Source organism: Equus caballus, chromosome 6 (genome assembly GCF_041296265.1).
Source record: "Equus caballus isolate H_3958 breed thoroughbred chromosome 6, TB-T2T, whole genome shotgun sequence".
Taxonomy (NCBI): Eukaryota; Metazoa; Chordata; class Mammalia; order Perissodactyla; family Equidae; genus Equus; species Equus caballus.
Window position 1 is genome coordinate 50,193,925 of NC_091689.1, and position 25,127 is coordinate 50,219,051.

Below are 25,127 nucleotides of genomic sequence, written 5' to 3' on the forward strand. Positions count from 1 at the left end.
TTTATTCCAAAGGATATTAAAGCTTATGAATTGTTATAAAACAAAATTCAATGGCATAAATTTTAAAGATCTTATGGGCTTTATTTAATGATTCATGAATTGGGCAGCATTCAATCTAGCAGATACAAAGGAGCTCTGAGGAGCTGTACAAAGTAAAAGACTTTTATAGGCAAAAGGGAGCAGGAACAAGGAAGCTATACTAGACAAAAAAAGTGATTGTTTATGGCAAGATCATTTTCCTTTAGGAGATGGCAGAGATCTGTTAGGCAGATTACCTAACTAGTGCCAATTAGGTGATTCCTGATTGATTGGTTTAAGATCTCATTTCCAGGAGAGCTGAAACTAATTAAGTCTTGGTTTGGTGACGTGGAGCTTAGCAGAAACAACTCCATTTTGGGCCTATTGTCTTGTTTTTGACAGAATCAAGAGTCAGATGAAGAGATGCATATGACAAGGTATGAGGAAAAGGCACGGAGCGTCCACGCCTTCTCTGAGTGTGCCACTCTCCCCAACTCTCCACGTGTTCACCAACCTAGAAGCTCTCTGAACCTCTTCCTCTTGGGTTTTTATGGAGGCTTCATTATATAGACATGATTGATTAATCATTGGCCATTGGTGATTGAACCCAATCTCCAGCACCTTTCCCCTCCCCAGAGGTGGGGGAGTGTGACTGCAAGTTCAACCCTCTAGTCACATGGTTGGTTCCTCTGGTGGCCATCTTAGGTGACCTAGGAGCATTCCAACACTCTCTTCACTTAGGAAATTCCAAGAGTTTGAGGAGCTATGTGCCAGGAATGAGGTCAAAGACCAAATATATATTTCTTATTATAAATCACAATGTCACGTGTTTTCTGATTATACGCAAAGGATCATTGAAGACCTTCATGTGATCGGTAGTCACAAGTGTCATGTTTCATTGTTCCTCATCCTTAACAAAGTTTTGTTTAATGTGGCAATAGTTTTGTAATTGGATCTCTAAGGTCCCTTAAACCTGAGTTTATAGATAGTGCCTCTCCAGCTAGATCTTCACTAACATGTCACTCTTAAAAGGAAGGCAAGCAGTTTGGGGACGGGAAGTGATTCATGTGACTTGGCCATCTCAGTAATAGTGCAAAAGGCAACGAAGTGTAAAGTTTGAATCTAAATGAATGAAATGCTTCTAATCAACAGTTTTTATTTATTTTATTATTTTTAAAAAACTTAAATGCAGCCGCATGTAGCCTCTGCATGCAGCTACAGAGCTATTCAAAGAGTGAAGGCTACCTTTCCTAACTTTGTTACTGCTTCTGAATATCGTTAATAATAACAAAAAAGTTCTTTTCTTGGGTTTTATTTTCAAGTCTAATATTTCTCTTTTCCACGTTGTGAGATTACACTACATTTATTGACTGAATCATTTTATAAGTATATATGTATGTGTGCATATGCATACTATGCATCATTCTAGGGGAAACTATATAACATAATGAACGAATGTGATTTCTTTTAAAACTGTCGTGACAGGGCAAATCATATATTAGCATATATGTGGATCATTAAGAAATAGAGAACACAGGTCAGAATATGTTGCTATAACTGAGCCACATACATCTGCTTATAATCCTTCTTTAGCAAACGCAAAAAGGAAGGGCTTGGTTAATTATATATTTCTCCTTAATTCTGTAAAGAAAACATGAGTTCCTTACAGGAAGTAAAGATTTTCCTAACCATTGCATCAAGTTAAGTTACTGCTTTGTAACATATTGAAGTGGATAACCTTATTATTATTCCTTTTAATGAAAAGAAATGAGATTCTCAAATTATAAGTAGTTTTTCCATCCTCCTGTTACTTTCTAAGATTTGAATTCTTGATTGTATAGCATTATTAGTTGCTTTGAATAAGCAAGGATACTAGATGAAAAGTCATTCAGGGAAGAGAAGAAGGCAGACTCCAGGAGAAGAAACATCCTACCAAAGTGTATGAACATGCAGATTCTTCACCTACAGGAAGCAGAATTAATTTTTAGAGCAAGCTGATTTAAGCAAACCAAGACATATCACTGAAAATATATGGTGGGGTGGTATGGAGTAAAATATTTCAGCTGCCTGTGCACAAGAGTCAATAAGCCAATGTTAGAAGTGCAGCAGTGTGATTTGTGACTTGGGTCTGGTCTGCTTGACTGGACATAGCTTTGGTGGATTCCCCCTTCTGAGTCGGTGGAGAAAGGTGAAAGAAAAAATATATAGTAATTCAGCATCCAATGAACATGGTTTTGAAATTGCAGAATACCTCTTAGAAGGGATTGGGTTTTTTTTTTCTATTTTACTTTTTATTGAGGTTATGATAATTTACAACCTTGTGAAATTTCAGTTGTACAATATTATTATAGGTGCACCACTTCACCCTTTGTGCTCACCCCCCCTTTCCCCTATTAACCAGTAATCTGTTCTCTTTTTTCACGTGTTTGTTTATCTTCCACATATGAGTGGAGTCATACAGAGATTGTCTTTCTCTATCTGGCTTATTTCTCTTAACTTAATACCCTCAAGGTCCATCCATGTTGTTGTGAATGGGATGATTTTATCCTTTTTTATGGCTGAGTAGTATTCCATTGTATATGTATACCATATCTTCCTTATCTAATCATCAGTCAATGGGCAGTTAGGTTGCCTCTACATCTTGGCTATTGTGAATAATGCTGCAATGAACATCAGGGTGCATGTGTCTCTTTGAATTGCTGATTTCAAATTCTTTGGATAAATACCCAGTAGGGAGATGGCTGGGTCATAAGGTATTATCTTTGAAGGGATTTTTTTTAAGTTAGAAGTCTAGTAAATTATTTGCACCATATCCTGCCACATGTTTTATACATTTGTTTCATTCCCCAAACCAAAGCTACAAGAATAATCTTAAACTTCTATTCAAATAGGACTTTGTTCAAAATAACACAGCTAGGCAGCTTTCTGATAGCTCAGTTTGGCCCAAGAATAAATCCAAAATTGGTAGATTTTATACTAAAAGATTATGTATGAATGTCATTCCTCTCATTGTGAATTTGAATAAAAAGTGTATGTAAGAATTTTCTTATGTTTATTCAATGGAAAGGACATACAGTTTAGCAATTTGGTGGTTGCATGAAATTAACTGTATAGAGCTACCTACAAAAAAGAGAAAATAAACAGATTGAAAACGTATACTTTAGTGGAGACTGTGAGTCCAAACCACGCTTATTGATTTATTGGATAAGAAATTTAACCTCACAAAAACATTCTTTTACAAGTAGAGGTGATTTTCTCAAGAAAGACTCTATTATTATGTGCATAAACCTTGTATGTTGCTATGTTTTCTTAATAAATTAGCCTCTTTATTGTCATGAAATCAACTTCTTTATCTCTGGTAATATTCTTTGTTCTGAAATTTACTTTGTGTGATATCAGTATAGCATATCAGCTTTCTTTTGATTAGGATAGGTATATATTTTTTCCATCATTTTAGTTTTCACCTATTTGTGTCTTTATATTTAGAGGGTGTTTCCTTCAGATGACATATAGTTGTCTTTTTTTTTTTTTTAAATACAATCTGTCAATATTGGATTTTTTTGTGTGCATGAGGAAGATTAGCCCTGAGCTAACATCCACTACTGATCCTCCTTTTTTTGCTGAGGAAGATTGGCCCTGAGCTAACGTCTGTGCCTAACTTCCTATTTTATATGTGGGACACCTGCCACAGTATGACTTGATAAGTCCTGCATAGGTCCACACCTGGGATCTGAACCTGTGAACCCCTGGCCACTGAAGTGGAGCGTGCGAACTTCACCACTACACCACCTGGCAGCCCCCAACGTTGGATTTTAATTGGGATACTTAGGCCATTTACATTTAGTTTAATTATTGATATGCTTACATTTAATTTTACCAATTTTTTTCTTTATTTTCTACTTGTCTCATCTTTTATTCCCTCTATCTCCACCTTTTCTTTTTCTTCAGTCTTCCTTTGGATTAATTGAATATTTTTAATGATTCAATTTTATCTTCCTTGTGGGCTTATTAGCCTACTCTTTGCTTTGTTAATTTAGAGGTTGCTTTAGGCCTTATAGAAGACAACTTTACCTGTCACAGTCTACTTTCTAGTGATATCACTTCATCTGTAGTATAAAGACCTTATAAGACTGTGCTTTCGTATCTCTCTTCCTAACCTTTTGCTACTATTGTCAAATATTTTACTTTTACATATATTATAAACTCCACATTGTATTGTTACTACTTTTATTTGAATAATTATTTTCAAATAGATTTAAAAAGTAAAATTCTCATAACCATGTAGTTACAATCTTTGTGCTCTTCATTCCTTTGTGTAGAACCATATTTCAACCTGCTAATCTTTTCTTCCGGACTGTTTTATATCCTATTGATAATGCTTTATTCTCTACAGCCTCTCAGCACTATATCCTCACTAAGAGTATACACTTGGCTTCACCAGAATTCCCCTTCCCTGTGCTGTGGTTTGGAAACTCTCAAGTCAGTTAGCTGTGGCAATCATAAGCTCATATAATTTGTTTTCCATTTTGCAAGAATCACTGTCCTGTGCTGCCAGATGTTCAGTGTCTGAAACAGTGTTTAATATCTTTTATCTGTTTCTTTATTATTTTTGGTTGTTTCATACAGAAGTATAAATCTCATCCATTTTATTCTATCTTGGCTGGTAACTGAAGTCTACTCTTTGTTTTGTAGTTGCATTGTTTAAACCATTAACATTTAATACCATTACTGATATTATTAGTTTTAAGTATATTATGTTGCTATTCACTTTCCATTTGTAAATATATATATATTTTCTAACTGGATCTCAACCACCTCCTTATTCTCCCTTAACTAATTAATTTAGCTTATTATTTCTAACTCTGCCCAAATATCCCTTTCTTCCGGAAGCCTTCCCTGACTCCCTGAAAGTTCAGTTTTTCCTAAGTATTTTTATAGAATCCTATATTTTTCCTATCCACTATTTACACCATTAGTAAATATATATTTGTGAAGTTATTTCATTATTCTTTCAATGAGTCAACAGACATTTATTAAGCATGTACTATATGCTAGGTGTTCTTGTGTCCTAGGATTATACCAGTAAATCTATCCACCTATCTATCTATCTATCTATCTATCCATCACATTTATGATGATTATGTGCTAATCACTTTGTGTATTAATAAATTAACACATTTGAAGGGTTAATATTTCAGTTAGTATAAAAATTAATGAATAAAAGAATGAAACCGATCAGATGTACATCCCAAAGAGAACTTCAGAAAACAAGATAGCTATGATTTTTGTGTCTCCACATATAAATTTCAGTATAAACGTGAATATTTATATTACCATTATGACTTAATCTAATTTAATTCATGGCTTCAAAAAAGCCAATTTGAAAATCTTAGTGAAAATATGCTAATTGAAAAAGAAGATTTGATCTCAGCTTTCTTTTTGTTTCACAGAGTCTGTTATTTAGCATGGCTTGAAATGAAATGCGTGTAATATTTTTTTCTAAGCTAACCTAAGTTACAAGACATAAGATCCGTGAGATAATCTTGTGGGTGCTAAGGACAGATAAAAAAAAATAAAAGTGTAAAGTCCTGTTGGTTATTTCTGAAACATGACCTAGCAAGTACTTTTTCCACTGGGGAACACAGTTTCTCATTCTGTTTCAAGTTACCAGGTCCTGCTTCCTTAGACTCACACACACTAATTCTTAGCACAAGGAATTCCCTCCTCACTTCAGGTATGTTTTACCATTTCTGGTTCCCTTGTAATCTTCCCTTCCCCAATTCCTGGAAAATGTGACCAATAGATATTTCTTCTCTGTGCTGTTTCTGTTTGTGGATATTATTAATAAAAAAATTAAGTATAATATATTTTTTGGCTTCAAGATATCAAAGTTTTGCTTTATTTGACTATGTTTTAAAAAAAATTTTTACCTTATGTCTAGTCATTTTTCTTAATAAAACTTTTCTGAGAAATTCAAATGGAAGATGAGTGACTTTTTCCCGACCAGTGTTTTCCCAGCTCTGAAGCTAATAGCCCATATTAAGAAATATTTACAACAAAATTCTCCAAATTTTTGAATTTTAACTATCTTGATAGATAATCTATTTTAGTTATTTACTTTTTTTTTTTTGGTGAGGAAGATTCACCCTGAGCTAACATCTGTTGCCAATCTTCCTCTTTTTGTTTTTTGGCTTGAGGAAGATTAGCCCTGAGCTAACATCTGTGACAATCTTCCTCTATTTTGTATGTTGCACACCTCCACAGCATGGCTGATGGATGGAGTAGGTCCATGCCTGGCATCTGAACCTGTGAGCTTGAGGCCGCTGGATCTAAGTGTGCAGAACTTTAACCACTCGACCACGGGGCCTGCCCCAGTTATTTACTTTTTAATAATAGGGAGGACTTATATAAACATATATAGAATCTAATAAGTCAATTGGCTCTGCACATATATGGATTGTGGTCTTATTTAAATCATAAAATAATACAAAAAGCATTTGTCCATTAGTCAGTTTTTAATTATGGAGTCACTTAGGAAAAGTCTAAAATGCAATTATTAACCTTATGTTTTAATCAGAAATTGTGCAGTGCTTCCTGGGGAGCACTGCTAATAAGCATAACACTTTGATTTCTATGGTAGTAAAACATCAACTTTGTCTTTTATTATTCAATTTCAAGAGGCAAACTGCAATAATGTTAGAGATGGATGGCCTTAGAATTTTTGGAGATGACTCCATTGGAGACCTAGAATTAATTTTTAAATTTTGTACTAAAGGCAATAATTACTCTCTGTATAAGAATTAGATAAATAGTTCCTAAAAGCTCTTTTAGGATTATTTTATTTCTAAGTTTTTGATAGTATGTTTTCTCATATTGGGGGCTTCAAACTGTTAAGAACATGCTTCCAAGAATGCTAAAAGGCATATCTATTTATCAACTCAAATTTTTAAAATTATTACAGCCCTCTTTATTATAATATAATGTACCAAATTATAGAATGATATACTGACATTTGAGCTGTTTATCCCACACAGTTTTCCCCTATGTAATGATGAATGAGGAACCTATAATTTATACTACACTATACAAAGATTCTCAGCAGAAGCACACACCAAAAAATAATATCAAGCATAAATTTAGCTCAAATGAATTGCCGTTAACCAAGGAGGAGCTGAGACACCAGAAACCTTATAAAAAATGGCACAAGAAGACAGCAGAAGATGTCAATGGCCAAGGTAAGATATATTAAAATACAGTTTTCAGTAAACATGTACAGAATGCCTAAAATTATGTACTGATCTATTCTATGTACTAGTGAAATACAAAAATATAACAGTTTCTAAATCTACTTAGAGAAAATATACAAGCAAAAATTTAAGTATCAATTTAATGCAGATTATGACAAGGACCAACTGGTAAATATCATAAATAATTTAAAAGATCACTCGGAACATTAGAAATTTCACTGCTAAAGTGAAAGTTAACTTAGATTTTAAAGGAAGAGTACAATTTGAATAGAAAAGGTTTGGAAAGTAATTCCCTTGAAACAAGAATGAAATGTTGCTATCCACAGCTGTTTAAGAGGACTGGGCTTAGACACCTTGTTTTGAAACACAAGAACTGTATTGTGAGAGAAGTAAACATTGTTGGACTGAATGATTTCTGGGCTAGAGTGTGGCGTACAGAATATGCCATAACTTCTAACATAATTATTTCCTGAAACAAGTAAACCATAAATGTATTTCTTTTAAATTTGGAGCACAAAATGGATTTGGTAGTAGTAAACATAATAATGAAACCTGGTGTAATAAGGTTTAATGATGTGAAGTTAAAGTTGCAGGTTGTTGCTTGTTTCTGGAATCTTGAGACTGATTGCTGCAGGGTTGTCTTTTCCTAACCTGACGATTTTCTGGGAAAGAGAAGAAAGCTTGCCTGTAGGCTGGTGAGCTTTCTGAAGTGACAGAAACCAATCCCAGAGATTCCAAAAAGAGTTTGTTTTTTGGAATGATTTTTTCTTTTTCTAAAACACAAGCACTTTTTTGGTAAGTTTGTCTGAAATCGATAATAAAATTATAAGTGAATATTTTTCTCCTAAAGAAAGAAATTATAAGTAGTCCTTATATTGCTTGTGGATTAAGTTAATATATGTGCATTAGGGATAACATTAAAAATACAGGCAACTATACACTTTGGAAGTCACCCATAAGGCTACATTTCGTCATATACCTATATATGTTTCTGGACTTGTAGTTTTATATTCTTTATGTTTATAGTTTGCATTTATTACCACATAATGAACGTCTTCCATATACTGTCTGATTTTATTTATATTAAGTTTAAATTGAGCAAAATTATTTGGTGGCAATAGAGATAAGGATAGTGGTTACCTTTTGGTCCTGGGAGGGGCCCTGTGGAAAGCTTTGATGTCACTGGTAATGTTCTATATTATGATTAGGGTGATGGTTACATAGATGTGTTCATTTTGTGAAAATTATTGATCTATACGTTTATCATATGTGAACATTTCTGGATGTATTCTATACTTCAAATTTTACTTAAAAACAAATTTAAAAAGTTGAAACTATATATAGTAGTAATTGGGGTCTGTAGGATTGTTGATGTCAGTTTATTCTTCTTTGTGAGTCAGTGAGGTAATTTTTGTTGTTGTTGCACCTTTTATCATATTCTAACTTTTTTATGTATTAAAATTATGTATTAAATCTGTTTCAGACACACCTATTTCTGTTATATCTATCTCTTTAAAAATCAGTCTTTCTTAGTAAGACCACTTAATTTTAATCATGGACAGAATGAGATCCTTAATTATATTTCAAAATTATCATGATTTGTTTCATTTGCCTCTTTTCCAAAAGTACTCTAGATCTGCTTAGTCAAGTTCCAGAACAATTCCCACTACATTTCTTAAACTGTATTATATTTATTCATATAATTTAATTTGAGAAAACATTTTTATAGCAGTCTTTCCAACTCTAAAAATAATCTGCCTGTCTTTTTATTAGATTCTTTTAATAGAATCTCACAGAAAAGGTTGTTGTGTTTCTACCTTGTAGCAAAGTTAAAGGACATTTCTCAAACTTCTGAATTTGAATTCCTAAGCATAGTTCTAGCACAGCTGCTATTGTACCTGTTAGGAACACATGGGTGATGTATGCTGTTGAAGTGGTCACTAAAAGCAGCTTTTATTTTCTGTCCTAAATAACTCGGAAGAACCATACTAAGCCATAAATCTCTATCTAGTTTGGCTAAGCACAAGTAGCCTGAACAATGCCTCCTTTGTTTTGTGTTCTACATTGTTCTGTGCTTGTGGTTGGTTCTATGAAGCGAGGGAGAGCTTCAATGAGAGACAACCTTAGGACCATGTTTTCTGCTACAAGAGAGAATAAAGTGAAATATATGGTCTGATGGAAGTTCAAATAGATTAAAACCCAAAGAGATTATAATACAAAGAGTCTACCAATGAAATGCAACCTAAGCCTTTGACATTTTCCCTTCATCAAACTTTGTCTTTTGATCTTCGTTCATTTTTCATAGGAGAAATGACTCAGTAGTGGTGGCTATTCGAAAAAAAAAAAATACCAGTGCTGAAAATGGGAGAAATTGGTCAAGAATAATAAAATAATTGTCAAATGTGACTGAGAATCAAAGTGAAGTTTGAGACCTTGATGTGAATCAAAATCAGGCTATTTGGCTTCCATCATCAGACATGTTTAACCCAGAAGTAGAAAGAGAGACGGTAGAATTTAATTCAGCTGAGTAACAGTTAACTAGCAGATATGGTGGAAAATGAATGTTTCATGGCAATACAGCCATTTAGATGACTCACCCTTAGGTCTAGGATGGGTGGTTAAGCCATACCAATAATGATGAATGAGGAGAAAATAAGTTGAGATGAATGCCTTAATATTATTGAGGAAAAATTCAGTGGGAGAAAGAAAGTTAGCATGAAAAATAAAGGTGTTCCACACAGATTATTTTTTTAGGTATTTAATATTCCGAAGTTGGAATGACAAAATAAGCTGTCATTTTATTGCTTTTGATCTTCCAACTGTCTCTAACTGATGGACTATACATTCAACAAAGGGCGAATGCCTCATTTCATTCTTTCTCTGTCTCCATTACTGATTCTCATCCTTGCATGACACATTGTGAAACTTCATATATGGTCATTCAGTTAAGGATGAGAGGGAAGAGTGGCAGAAGGAAGAAGAAGAAACAAATGATACTTATTTGACTTCCTAATTTAAAATCCAGCCACTTTTAGTTTTCATGTAGGGAAGAGCGCAATACCTAAATGAATCAATTACCATTCTGATTTATGCTCAGCTCATCTTTTGTTCCTTATAGTGGGGAGGGATGATAGAGTAGGATTTGGAGACAGAATTAGTGAATTCGGGGGGCTTCATTCTGCTATTAATTGATTGTCATCTTAGACAAATAACTTATGTAAAAAATGAGATTTTTACCTCAGTTATTTCATAATTATCTAAAATTGGGTAAAAGTATTTCACTGGCTTGTGAGGATCAAGAATTAACAAGTATTTGAATGCATTCTTGACTGTAAACTGCTCTATAATCATTATATTTACTATTTGTCCTGTCATCTTGCTCCAATTACTCCTTTTGTTTTTGATTCTGCTTGTGTTTTTAGTTCTCTCAAGAGATTCCTCACCTCACCCATGGAGGCTTATTTCTATGGTCCTGGGCATCACGTGCCTTCTCCTGATGGCCATAGCTGTTGCAGTGGCTGTCTTTACTGCAAACTGTAAGTAACTATTGAGTCTGTTAAATTGTCTTCCCCTTTAGGAACATTATTTATTTATAGACTATGTTAAGCAGATACTAGGCTTAGAACAATTTTATCTCATCAAAATTCTTCCTTTTTTATTTTCTTTAAAGTTGCTGATTAGCTCTTATAGAATGTAGTCTTTTAATATTTCATTTTGATGTTTCAATTTAAAGCAAGATCTAATTATGATATTTGATTATTTTTGTAGCATCTCCTAAACAATCATCTCTCACAATCCAGCAAAAAGGTAGGCACTGGTTTTATAACCTAATTTCTTACGCTGATTTAAGCAGAAGAGTATTATTTGTACCAGCTCCACAGACATAGCACCTTTGCTAGGCAAGGTACTCTGGTATGTGTAGTAGAAAATATAAGGCATAGTCGCAGCGATTAAATAACTTAGAGTCTTGTGAAACATAAGTTTATGTAATTAACTGCAACATAAGAAGGCAGAGGTAAGGCTTTATTTTTTTAGAAATTCTTGTAAGATTTCATAGGTTTGTATGGAAGTAGAAATAATTGCTGGAAGCATACATTTTAGAGAGGTAGAGTTTGTATTAAAAGGGCAAAATTTCAACAAAAATTAATCTAATGGTGATGTATGGTGAAGACATTGCAGTCGATAAGTGCTATAATGGTACGGAGGTAAGAAAACTAGTGGCTCAACTACTCCTTAGATGAATAGACCCTGGTTGAGTTGTGTTATATGATATATAAAGAATCTAAAATGTAGCAGCAAGTTGAGAGAAAAATAAAAACAGAAGTTTTTATTTATAATTCATAATTTTGTTATAATTCACTTTTGTTTCTTCACATAATGCTACCATAATTACAAAAAGTATATTTCCATTTGCAAGGTGTGTTTTAAAAAACAATAAACAAAATGACACTTTGTCAGTTTATTCAATTCAATGATGGAGAATCTTTGTCTAGGACCTCGTTGTCATTCTTGTCCAAAGAATTGGGTTTGGTTCAGATGCGGCTGTTACTACTTCTCCAAGGAGAGGTTAACATGGAGAGAGAGTCAATGTGCCTGCTCATCTCTAAATTCCAGTCTCATAAAGATAAACAGGGAGGAGATGGTAAGTTCTTATTTTAACTGAGCATCATAATTGTATGTGACATACATGAAGCTGATTAACTGAATTAAACTGAAGAGTCATTTACATTTACTTGACTTCAGCACTAGACAAATGGCTGAAGGCTATAACTAGTTTATCTTTTGTTTCAAGTTTCACACACAAAATGTGGCATGGAATCTACACATTACGTAAAAAGAAAAATTTTTTGAAATAATATTTAGAATGTCCCTAATGTAAAAAATGGTATAAATAATGAGTTTAGAAGGAGATAGTTATTACAGAGACAATCTCAGTCAGAGAAAAAAGAACCTGATATAGCCTAATGCTAAGATGTTATAGCTTTGTGGTCTAAAGGCTATTACCATGATTGATCAGTGCATCAGAATCTAGAACACTATGTGAGAAGATGGGAGAGCTTTCCCTCACTCCTACAATGTACATCAGCATCGAGTTAAAGTACCCACTGTATAAATTCTCCTGATAGAGAAGACTTTGTCTATCTCACACCTGAAGAGACAGGAGATAGACACTGGGGGTAAAATTAATCTTCAAGATGTCTATGAGGGCACTGCTATTCTTTTAAAAAGCTCACTCCCTTATGCCCCAAACCAACACTATCTTTTTACTACTTTTTATTTGTTTATTTTCTATACCTCTCACGAGCGCAGGAATTTGTGGTGTTCATTGCTATATCATTAGCATCTTGGAATATAGCATGCATTAATGAGTTTGTGTACTGGATGAACTAAAGAAACATGAATATGATGTTGATTTTTTTTAAGGTACTTCCACGCAGTTGATGAAAAGATAATAATGGAAACTTTGTATCTATTTCCCTACCACCAGCATTTCTTCTCTTTAAAATCTTTCTTTTGGATTGGAGTCTACCATAATGGAATTGGCAAGCACTGGCTATGGGAAAATGATTCGATTCTGTCCTCTGATATGTAAGCATCTCCCTGACATAATGAAACCTTCTCTATCCTTGGTTTAATTGCTGCATTTGCCCAAAATAACAGAAATCAAGAGAGCTGAGGGATAATTTCAAATATATTTGGGGAATTGAGAAAAGAGACAGTAACTGAAATCCAATCTCGTATACAGCATTATGGATTCCAGAAGCAGGTAACACAACTCAGTTTCTTCATTAGCTCTCTCCTGAGACTTTCCGTATCAGTTTGCTAGGGCTGTCATAACAAAGCACCACTGACTGGGTAGCTTAAACAACAGAAATTCATTTTCTCACAGTCCTGGAGGGTAGAAGTCCAAGATAAGGTGTTGTCAGGGTTGGTTTCTTCTGAGGCCTCTCTCTTTGGCTTGCAGATGTCCATCATCTTCCTGTTTCTTCACATGGTCCTCCCTGTGTCTGTGCCCAAATTTCCTCTTCTTAAAAGGACATCAGCCATATTGCATTAAGACCCACCCTAATAGCCTCATTTTACCTTAATTACTTCTTTAAAGACTCTATCTCCAAATACAGTACATTTTGAGGTACTAGGGGTTAGGACATCAACATACGCGTTTTAAGGGGATGCAATTCAACCCATAACACAAATCATGGCTTAAAGTCTGCTAACTTTCTCACTAACCACATCATTCTATAAGACCTGACTTCTAGGCCATTGATATATCCTTAAAGTCTTCTGGCTTTTTTATATTCTATTTTTTATGAGCGTAAAGACTATGGAGCCTAAAAATGTTTTTTTCTCCACTAGAAAAGTTTCTTAGGCCTGTTGTTCATAAGGCTTTTATTATTTTATTTTTAATCTGCCTGACAATCAGCACACTTTCCATCCTCTTAGACTCTTATTCCTAGTTGTATTTTTGTTAATATTTAAGGTCCTGTAATAATATCAATAACTTTTAAATTTATAAAGATCTTATTTATCTGTGCTACTAATAGAAATTCAGTTCAATTACATATAAATTATGTTTTTAAAATTTATATTTAACTTTTAAAATGAAAGTTTTATATTTCTTCTCTTTGGTATTTGCATGTTATAGAATTCCGTGAAGACTGTGACATTTTTTGTCTTTTAGGTTTTCTCCTCCTACACCTCAAAAAGAACAGCTCTGTCTATCTTACAAATCAAGAGATACTTACTTAGGTGAAAAGTGCGAACTTAAACAAACCTACATTTGTAAGAATCCTCTTATTTATTCTATAAATTCACTGGAAAGATGAAAAGTACTTTTATCTAACCCTATGTCTTGATAGCATTGCCAATGTTGACTTTCTTTTTCTAGGGAGAAAATAAGTAAATTTATACCTTTGGTTTAATAAAAATAGAATCTTCTAAAAATATACAGCAATGCCATTTAAACAGTGTACTAAAATTTTGATGAATGAATAAAATTTTGATTTAGATGACTTTTCATGAAGTGACACTGTGACAATATTTAGGAGGATATATTTTATGTGTATGCACATTAGGAGACATTAAATATTTTCTGGATTAGACAGTGAGATAAGGTTAGACTTTATTGGATATTAAACAGGCTGTCTTGTGTAAGGTTGCACTATTGTCCCTGATATATACATATTGCTCTTTTTGTCTACAAAATTGTGAAAATATATTGTTAGGCAATAACACACAGAACTGTTATACCAGAAGTAGAAATTAGTATGACCACACAGGAAATAGAATTGTTCTATAAATTTTTGGAAATTAATTTTCAGCTTGATTACTATCCGAGAGTCCAACTTACTCTGTAATGTGGTGACTCTGAGACAACTAATCAGACTCACAGATGCTAATGTGGTACAGAGGGCTTTGCTTTAAAATCTTCATTGTTGAATTTTTATTTTCTTAAGTTGTTCTATTACATAGGACCTTTTAAAAATAGAAAATAAATAATTAGTAATTATTTCAGTTTAATTGTATCAAAGGCTTTGAATTATTAAAACAATATTGATGTCAAGCTGCGCTTTCTCTTCTCTTAGTTTGATAAGATTCTATGGCTTCTACACATATTGATACAGTAAACACCTTCTTTGTTTGTTCCGTAAGACTTGTACTATGATTATATACAAAGAGTAAAAAATTATGTTTTATCAATGTCCCTATTTTACTGTTCCAGAAACAACATGATAATGACAGAAGAATTAGGCACTCTATTCAGTGTTAGTTCCTTCCACTCCACAACATCTAGTTAAATACTTTTTTCCTCTAAATGTGTCCCTTCCCAGATGGTCATTTTAAACAAAAAAGCAGATCAGTAGGAATTTTTCAGAGTTTAAGTCTTTACTTTGGTATGTATCTTTATGGGAATTTTCTAAAGAGAGTTTACTTGCAATATTAATATATGCATGCAAATTTGTCAATACAGGACATTTATGGTTACAGAATGGATAGAGAGAAGAACTTGTGGGTAGAGAGAAGACTATTCTGAAAATCCCAACTGCTATAAAATTCAGGCACTGTTGTCAAGAGAAATAGACACTCTGTTTTTGCAATAGATAATTGTTTTTATTTCTGAGATGCCAATATTCTTCCTTATTTCAAGGAATATACATTTAGCATATAAGGTCTTTTCTAAGCCCACATGAAGGGAGGGTGGCCAACTACGCTTTATAGACTATGGTCACTAGAAAAGTAAAAATTCTCAGAGTTTTGACACTAATAAAAAAATTAAAAAATAATCCCCCACAAAAGTTTATTAATTCCTGCTGTTATAAAATATGATTACCATTAAATATGGGTTACAAACTCTTTCAAGGCTTGACAAAAAATATGCAAAAAAACAAGGAAGTATGTAGACACAGAAAGATAGCAATAACAAAATGGGCAAGAATGTGTAAGCATTCTCTGTAAACTGTACAGAAGAAAAAGGGAAGTTTTATTTTCAAGAAAACTAAATAAAACTATTATATATAGGAGTTTGTGTTTATTTAATGTGGTGTTGTTAATTATATATCATCTTTTATAAGTAGGAATTTGTAAACTTTTCAGCTTTATTCTTTAAAAGTTACATGATTATTTATAACAATGTAGCACTCGTTCTTTTTTTGTTACCAGCTGTTGAATGGTCATATCTGAAGTGCTGTCATGTTACAGTTACAGTTCATGTTACAGGCCATGTTACAGCTCTCCCTGATTGGAAGTCAGTGAATAATGTAACTGAATTATATGTAGAAACTCACAAAATATCACACATAATTATACATATTTCACCCAAATATCCCTGAAGTATATGCCAATATTATCATTGGAAGAAGAGACTGGAACCACAGAAATAAAGTTAAGCATTGCCATTTAGATCTCCCCTCCACTATACTGTGAAAATTTCTAAACAGAAAAGATGAAGGAATTTTACAGCAAACATAGGTATACCCACCACCTGGATTGTACCATTAACATTTTATTGTACTTTCTCTATCGCATATCTGTCAGTCTCTACGTCCTTTTATCCATCCATCAATACATCTTGTTTTTTGTGCGTTTCAAAAGAATTTCCAGATATCAGCATTATTCCTTCTGAGTACTACAACATGTATATCACTAGCTAAATTTCAATTTTTGTTTATGATTCACTTTGTCTTTTGAAGCAGAATTTATATATGATGAAATCCACAAATCTTAGTGTACCTTTCAAGGAGTTTGCCATACATCTGTAGCAAACCTTGATCGAGACGAAGAATATTACTGTTTCCCAGTAGATTCCTTCAAGCTCATTCCAGATCCCTACCTTCTCCCCAGAGCCAACCACTGTTCTGATGTTTCTCTAGTATAGATTAGTTTTGCGCATTCTTTTGCAAGAATTTGGATGATGCAGCATGTCCCCTTTGTGTAATACATTTTTTTCCTCAGTGTAGTGTTTTTGAAATTCATCCATGTTATTAAGTGTGGTGTTCAGATTTCAGACAAAAAATGATACTAATTTATGCTGAATTTGTTTCCCTAAGCTGGTGAGGATTTTATTTTTGGTGTCCTAGATTTCCTTTGGCAGTCTTCATGAAGTGATGAGTTAGTTTCACCATCTTCATGGATTTCAATCAGGTTTGTGATGCAGTGCAATCATAGACTGGCACGGAGTATGGGATTCTGTTTCTGATTGCAGAGGCTTCCACTGCATGCCTGACTTGTGACTCCCATTGTTGACCCTGTTTTCTGATGGAAGAGACCATAAAGCACAAGGCATTGCTTTCACCCACTCCTGGCAGATTAATTACGTCAGATATTTGACACTTTCTTGGAGTTATCAATGGTGCCTCACTACTGTCAGCACTTTTATGGGTAATAGTGTTACTATTCCAGTCTGATCAACCAATTACATCCACACTGTGTTAGTCCATTAATATAATCTGTGTCAGGTTTTCAGCTTTTGAGATTATTTACATTCTGACAATGGTGGCCATTTTGATAGAGAAGCCACTAAAAATGGATAACAGTAAAGATATTTAATAGACCTCCAGTCTCCCTACCACCCTTAGGCATCTGATTGTTGCTGAGTTTTAGTATGGCCTCTTCAAAAATTTATGAAAGAAATTTCTGACTTTCCTTACTTCTTAGTAAGACAATTTGGTCACTGAATGAGGCTGTCCCCAGAAAGATATGTGTGTGCATGTGTGTGTGTGTTTGTATTTTCAACCAAAAATAAAGAATATATAGCAAGGATTTGGCATCCATTTCTAGTTCTATTTCTTTAAAGAAATAATGCGAATACATCTTATATTTAACACAATCCCTGAGTAGGTGTTGTCTTGAATTCTCTTTATATTCTGTTGGTTCTGTTGTTTATCCCATAAGCTTTTGTTTCATGATAACCATGGACTTTTAAATCCTTACTATTATTTTAAAATAAATTTTTAGTTTTAAATTATATTCTTCCTAAAACTGCTATTTAAATACAGAGCTTTTGTTACTGATTACTAAGAATGGGTTGCTTCTTTCAATGTGGTCTACAAATCATACCCTTTTCATCCACTTATTATTTCAAAAATTATTTTTTCATGTTCTCATGGTCTAGCTTTCTCTTTCTCTAATATAAATGTCTGCATTTCTATTTTGAAACTTTCTTGTCCAATCACAATTTAATTCTCTAAGGGGAAATAATTCAAGATTTCAAAAGATTCTGTTTTATATAAATCAGCAGTATGAGAGGTGTTCAGGAGTTGTGCCTGATGTGCGTTTACTTCCCTATTATTTTCTTCTAAAACACATGCCACCTCAATATACTCACTCAGGAAGACATCTCTAGGCAATAAATATATCATTCAGAATGTGACTATAACATTTACATAGTCATATGTATGACTTGCATCAATGATTTCTTCCTCCTCGTGTTATATCTCATTTTCATTATATCAAACATTTTTCCAGCCTCATATTATTTCACATTGTCATCTGTCTCTTCCTTCATTCTTCCCTCCTTTTCCAGAGGAAAATCCAGTCATGATTCTGAAGTTAATGTTTTACCTGTGATGATGTGTGTCTAACAGATAATAACACTTCTGTGACAAACTGCATAATGATCCCTCACTCACATCCAAGCTTGTAAATCTCAGTTTTTATTTTCTTCTCTTCTTTTGAACTAAATCTTCTGCTTCTTGACATTACACAGGATTGACTTCCAATACATTCTGAAGTAAAATCTTGTCATTCTTTCTCATTAAAAATTTAATTATCTTCTCCCATTACCCCCTTTTACAATCCTAAGAATCATTACAACAATATCAAGAGTTGTCTAGGTGCTAAATCCTCTTTTGAGCGCCAGCAACACTGTGGTTGGAAGTGTTCTATAAAAAGAAGTGTACTGTGAGTGGATGTGTAAGCACCACTTTTTATATATCTAGAGTATGTTAACCAGATGCATTATGCTTAAACTAAAAGAAAATGATTACTGGATTAGGTACAAAGAATTTCTTATCACATTCTCTGGGGAAAGAAAGGTCACAATATGCTATATTAGACATAATTATTTTTTATATAATTTTTGGCAAATAATTTTTAGCAGTGAAAATTGTAGAAAGATACAATAGGACACCCTATCAGAATCCAGATTTTGATTTCTTAATAATAATTTCATGGCAAATAGCTCTTTTTCAAGCAACCTATATTCTAGGCCACATTGTGTAGTGTGACAGGATAAGGATCACATTGTGCTTCATTGTTGAATGTAAGACGCCGCCAAGATCTCATAGGAGAGATTCTAGCCATTGCCAGGACATGGCAAAGCAAAGAGGAAGCTTGAGAAATAACTTATCCACTTTCTCCTTCCACTTTCTGATCTCCACCAATATCTCCCAATGGCTGAAACCAGCCAGAAGCCAGAGGGCAAGGAAGACTGCAGCATGCAGTTGTTAGAGTTCAGCTTCACCGGAACAGAATGCAGCAAAGAAGCATGGAAAATAGACATGGTGGTGAGGGTGTGCAAAATGAGATTGACAACCATACAATGAAGTAGATTATGATGTCAGAGTCATGAAAGCTCCGTTGGGAACACATTATACATGTGCCAATACTGGGTTAAACTATGTCTGAGTGTTTCTTTTGTACTAAAAGGAGCCTACCTGAAGGTGAAAAGCAACTTGGGGTCTCCTGGATTCTGTGACAGACTAGTGGCCCCAAAGATATCTAAGTCTTAATCCCTGGGACCTGTGAATGTTACCTTCTATGGCAAAAGGGATATTACACATGAGATTATGTTAAAGATCTTGAGATGGGAAGATTATCCCAGATTATCCAGATGCGCCCTAATAAACACAAGTGTCCTTATAAGAGGGAAGCTGAAAGTGCTTTGACTATGGAAGAGGAGAAGGCAGTGTGGCCATGGAAACAGAGAATGGAGTGATGTAACCACAAGTCAAGGAATGCTACACAAGTCAAGGGAGTCACAAGAAGAGAATAAAACAAGCAAGACTTTCTCCCCTGAAGCCTGTAGAAGAAGCCAGTCATGATGAAACCTTGATGTTAGTTCTGTAAGACTCATTTCCACTTTGCAGCCTCCAAAACTATGAGAATACATTTCTGTTGTTTTAATCCCCTAAATTTCTGGTGATTTTTTTATAGCAGCAATAGCAAACAAATACATGTACTATATAAGAAGATTGTCTGGGGGGTTGTAAAGTTTGAACAGAATATATAGAACACAGAATGCCTTTGGTTTGAGGGAATGATTGTAACCAGACAACAAACTAGTGAAGGTTCATTGCCTATGTGAGGAGAGCTGCAGGTACAGGGCTCCAAGGGGATTTTCCAAGAAATCCCTGAGAGCCTGCCCTGAGATGAAGACTCAGAATTTGAGTTTCTCCCATATCCAGAGAGCATAGTGTCAAGAAAATGAGAAATTCTCTGTTCCTTATGTGTTTTTCATGCATCTTTCTCTACATGTTTGGAGAGGGGAGAACCAATATTATCAAGGCTGGAGCCAAAAAAAAAATTAAGTGAGGAGTGGGAAAAGTTAAATACATCCCTTCTCATCTGCAAGTGTCATAGCCTGAGTGAAGTTAAAGTTGAAGGAAGGAAAGAAACTTTATTTATTATTATTTTTTATTGCGGTAACATTGATTTATAACATTATAAATTTCAGATGTACAACATTATATTTCAATTTCTGTATAGAATTGTCATGTTCACCACCCAAGGTTAATTATAATCCATCACCATACACATGTGCCTAATCACCCCTTTCACCCTCCTTCCTACTCTCTTTCTCTCATAACCACCAATCCAAATCTTTGTCTCTATGTGTTTGTGTGTTGTTGTTTTCTTTTTATGAGTAAGATCATACGGTATTTGACTTTCTCCCTCTGACTTATTTTGCTTAGCATAATACCCTCAAGTTCCATCCGTGTTGTCACAGATGGTCAGATTTCATTGTTTCTTATGGCTGAGTAGTATTCCATTGTGTATATATACTACATCTTCTTCATCCCTTGATGTGTACCTAGGTTACTTCCAAGTCTTGGCTCTTGTGAATAATGCTGCAGTGAATATAGTGGTGAATGTATCTTTACACATTCATGTTTTCATGTTCTTTGGATAAATAGCCAGCAGTGGAATAGCTGGGTTGTATGGTAGTTCTATTCTTAATTTTTTGAGGAATCTCCATACTGGAGATTCCATAGTGGCTGCACTAGTTTAGACTCTCACGAGCAGTGTATGAGAGTTCCTTTTTCTCCACATCCTATCCTACACTTTTTTATTTCTTGTCTTGTTAATTATAGCCATTTGGATGGGTGTGAGGTGATATCTCATTGTAGTTTGATTTGCATTTCCATAATAATTAGTGATGTTAAAACTCTTTTCATGTGCCTGTTGGCCATCTGTATATCTTCTTTGTAAAAATGTCTGTTTAGATCTTTTACCCATGTTTTAACTGGATTGTTAATTTTTATGTCTTTGAGATGTATGAGTTCTTTATATATTTTGGATATTAACCCCTTATCACATATATGGTTTGCAAATATCTTCTCCCAAATGTTAGGTTGACTTTTTGTTTTGTTGATGATTTCCTTTGCTGTGCAGAAGCTTTTTAGTTTGATGTCGTCCCATTTGTTTATTTCTTCTTTTGTTTCCCTATGCCTGATCAGACATGGTACTTGAAAATATTCTTCTAAGACTGATGTCAAAGAGCGTACTGCCTATATTTTCTTCTAGAAGTTTTATGGTTTCAGGTCTTACATTCCAGTCTAATTCATTTTGAGTTAATTTTTGTGTAAAGTGTAAGATAAAGGTCTACTATCATTCTTTTGCATGTGGCTCTCCAGTTTTCCCAGCATCATTTATTGAAGAGGCTTTCCTTTCTCCATTGTACATTCTTGGCACTCTCGTCAAAAATTAGCTGTCCATATATGTGTGGGTTTATTTCTGGGCTCTTGATTCTATTCCATTGATTTGTGTGTCTGCTTTTGTAGTACCATGCTGTTTTGATTACTATAGGCTTGTAGTATATTTTGAAATCAGGGAATGTGATACCTCCAGCTTAGTTGTTTTTTCTCAGGATTACTTTGCCTATTCAGGGTCTTTTGTTGTTCCATATAAATTTTAGGATGCTTCATTCTATTTTTGTGAAAAATGTCATTGGAACTTTAATAGGGATTGCATTGAATCTGCAGTTTGCTTTAGGAAGTATGGACATTTTAACTATGTTAATGCTTCCAATCCAAGAGCATAGAATATCTTTCCATTTCTTCTTTGTGTGTTCTTAGATTTCTTTCAACAATGTTTTATAGTTTTCAGTGTATACGTCTTTCACCTCTTTGGTTAAGTTTATTCCTATGTATTTTATTCTTTTCATTGCAATTTTAAATGGGATTGTATTCTTAATTTTTATTTCTGCTACTTTGTTGTTAGTGTATAGATATACAACTGATTTTTGTATGTTGATTTTGTATCCTGCAACTTTATTATGTCTAAAAATTTTTTGGTGGATTCTTTAGGGTTTTCTATATATAAAATCATGTCATCTGCAAATAATGACCGTTTCACATCTTCCTTTCCAGTTTGGATCCCTTTTATTTCTTTTCTTGCCTTATTGTTCTGGCTAGTACTTCCAATGCTGTGTTAAATAAGAGTGGTGAAAATGGGCGTCCTTGCCTGGTTCCTGTTGTTAGAGGGATAGCTTTCAGTTTTTCTCTATTGAGAATGATATTAGCTATGGGTTTATCATGTATGATCTTTATTATGTTGAGGTAATTTCCTTCTATACCCACTTTATTCAGAGTTTTATTATAAATGGATGCTGTATCCTGTCAAATGCTTTCTTTGCATCTTTTGAGAGGATCATGTCATTTTTATTCTTCATTTGGTTAATGTGGTGTATCATTTTGATTGATTTGCAGATGTTGAACCATTCCTGCATCTCTGGAATAAATCCCACTTGATCATGGTGTATGATCTCTTTAATGAATTGTATTTGATTTTCTAGTGTTTTGTCGAGGATTTTTGCTCCGATGTTCATCAGTGATATTGGCCTGTAATTTTCTTTTTTTATGTTGTCCTTGTCTGGTTGTGGCATCATGGTAATGTTGGCTTTTTAGAATGAGTTGGGAAGCTTCTCCTCCTCTTCAATTTTTTGGAAGAATTTGAGAAGGATAGGTATTCAGTCTTCTTTGAATGTTTGGTAGAATTCACCAGGGAAGCCATCTGGTCCTGGACTTTTATTCTTTGCAAGGTTTTTGACTACTGTTTTGATCTCCTTACTGGTGATTAGTCTATTCAAATTTTCTATTTATTTTTGAGTCAGTTTTTGAAGGTTGTATGAGTCTAAGAATTTACCATTTCTTGTAGATTATCCAATTTGTTGGCATATAGCTTTTAATAGTATTCTCTTACAATCTCTTATATTTCTGAGGTGTCTTTTGTAATTTGTCCTCTTTCATTTCTGATTTTATTTATTTGAACATTCTCTTTTTTTTCTTGGTGAGTCTAGCTAAAGGTTTGCCAATTTTGTTTATCTTTTCAAAGAACCAGATCTTGGTTTCATTGATTTTTTCTATTTTTTTGGTCTGTATTTCATTTATTTCTGCTCTTATTTTTATTATTTCTTTCCTTCTACTGATTTTTGGCTTTGTTTTTCCCTCTTTCCCCATTTCCTTTAGGTGCACTGCTAGATTATGTATTTGAGATTTTTCTTGTTTGTTGAGGTAGGCCTGCATTGCTATAAACTTCCCTCTTAGAACTGCTTTTGCTGTATCCTATAAATTTTGACATGTATTTTCATTTTCATTTGTCTCCAGGAATTTTTTGATTAAGAGAAACTTTAACTTTGAATAAAATAATTTTGTTATTATTCTGAACTGAGGATATGAATTGTTGAAATAAATGGTCCTGTGCTGAAAATGGGTAAACGATTTGAACTATCTGAGAATTACTTATATTATTGGAGACTGAATGGAAACATGGAAAGAGCAAGCTTATGTTTCAAGTTTAAAGAGAAATTGAGAGAAAAAAAGTAAGTTGCTTTCAGCCCTTCCAATATAACAGATGTGTTCTTATAGTGCCTAGTTATTTTTGACTCAAAACTAAACTTACACAGACAGTGTCTGACTTATTACAATTGTTCCTGTTATAGGAATAGAATTTTTGAATCTTGAGTCACACTGACTCCCATGCAATTATAAACCATTTTATCTGTGTTTTTTAAAAAAATATCAATAACCTCTGATCTCGTCTAGTTTCAGTCTTCCCAGACTATCTAGGTTTCCAGTTGAAATGAGACTCATGTCTTCGAAGGTTTTATGTCATTTTTTCCTTTGTATTTGTTAAAATAAAACTATCTGATCTCTATAACACTGTCTATAATCTTGATCAATCTCAGTATTATATAATCATAAAAAACTTACCATAAAGATACAGAAGTCCAATAAAAATTCACTTAATAAAATTTACATATAAGAGTAGATTTAAAATATTGGGTCATTTTAGATTTGAATTTCAGTTGTTGGTTCTGTGAAGGAACTTGGGCTTCTTTATCTGTGTAGGAAATATTATAGTTTATATGGAATGATGGGGGTACACATTTAGAAAAGGTGGTCAGGGAAGTAGTCACAGCCTAGGTGAGTGATATTTAAGCAAGGTCTGAATGAAATGAAGGAGCGAGCCTCTAAATTATTTGGAGGAGGAGGTCTACAGTGTGAAGGCTCTGTGATGTAGATTGAACGGCATGTCTGAGGAATAGAAAGAAGGCATTGTGACTGGAGAGGAGTGAATGAGGTGAAGAAGGGGAGGGAACGGACCAAAGGAATAGTCAGGGGAACAAGGGTGTGGCAAATAGTTGATCATATTTGAAGGAAGATGGTGTACCTATGAGGTTCCAGGCAGGCAAATAAGCCCATGCCAGATCCTGAAATAGAGGGAACTGAATACAGGAACATATGTACAAAGTAGCTGGGAAACATGAAAAGACAAACACGGCAAAGAGGACAACCCAGAGATGAGCATAACAGAAAGCTGGTACCATTCCTAGGGCTGGAGGAACTGAGAGAGCAAATGGCTTTCCCAGAGTCACTTTTTGGGAACTGGGACCACAGTGGATGGTGCCTGGTGGGAAGGGGAGGTAGTTGTCATTTGGCAGAAGTTAAAACCATGTAGCATGAGTGGCCATGGCAGGAGACATACCCTGAAGCAGAGAGAGAAAGGAAAAAACACCAGCCTTCTCCCCCCTTTCCACCTTCCAAATGTAAGTCAGTTGTTCCCGTTGACTGAATCTAATTGGAAGCTGGTTGGCCAAGGAAACTGTGAAATGTATTTTGCGTAAATCAACACCCTGGGGTA

The 25,127-nt window shown here is 34.1% G+C and overlaps 2 protein-coding genes across 2 annotated transcripts in view; one reads left to right on the forward strand and one right to left on the reverse strand.

The window, feature by feature from the left end:
- Nucleotides 1-5,708: 5,708 nt before the first annotated feature.
- LOC101910264 (natural killer cells antigen CD94-like) lies at nucleotides 5,709-14,376 on the forward strand. The gene is given in 7 exon segments (NM_001281815.2): nucleotides 5,709-5,752; nucleotides 7,053-7,253; nucleotides 10,688-10,801; nucleotides 11,034-11,072; nucleotides 11,759-11,907; nucleotides 12,754-12,854; nucleotides 13,948-14,376. Coding segments are annotated over 6 exon segments (735 nt in total). The 5' UTR covers nucleotides 5,709-5,752; nucleotides 7,053-7,066; the 3' UTR covers nucleotides 14,093-14,376.
- The window catches only part of LOC138924650 (uncharacterized), a 41,413-nt gene continuing 30,649 nt past the window's right edge, over nucleotides 14,364-25,127 (reverse strand). The window contains exon 5 of the mRNA XM_070269863.1: nucleotides 14,364-14,741. The gene's annotated coding sequence lies outside the window, so the exon portion shown is untranslated. The remainder of the gene's footprint in view (nucleotides 14,742-25,127) is intronic.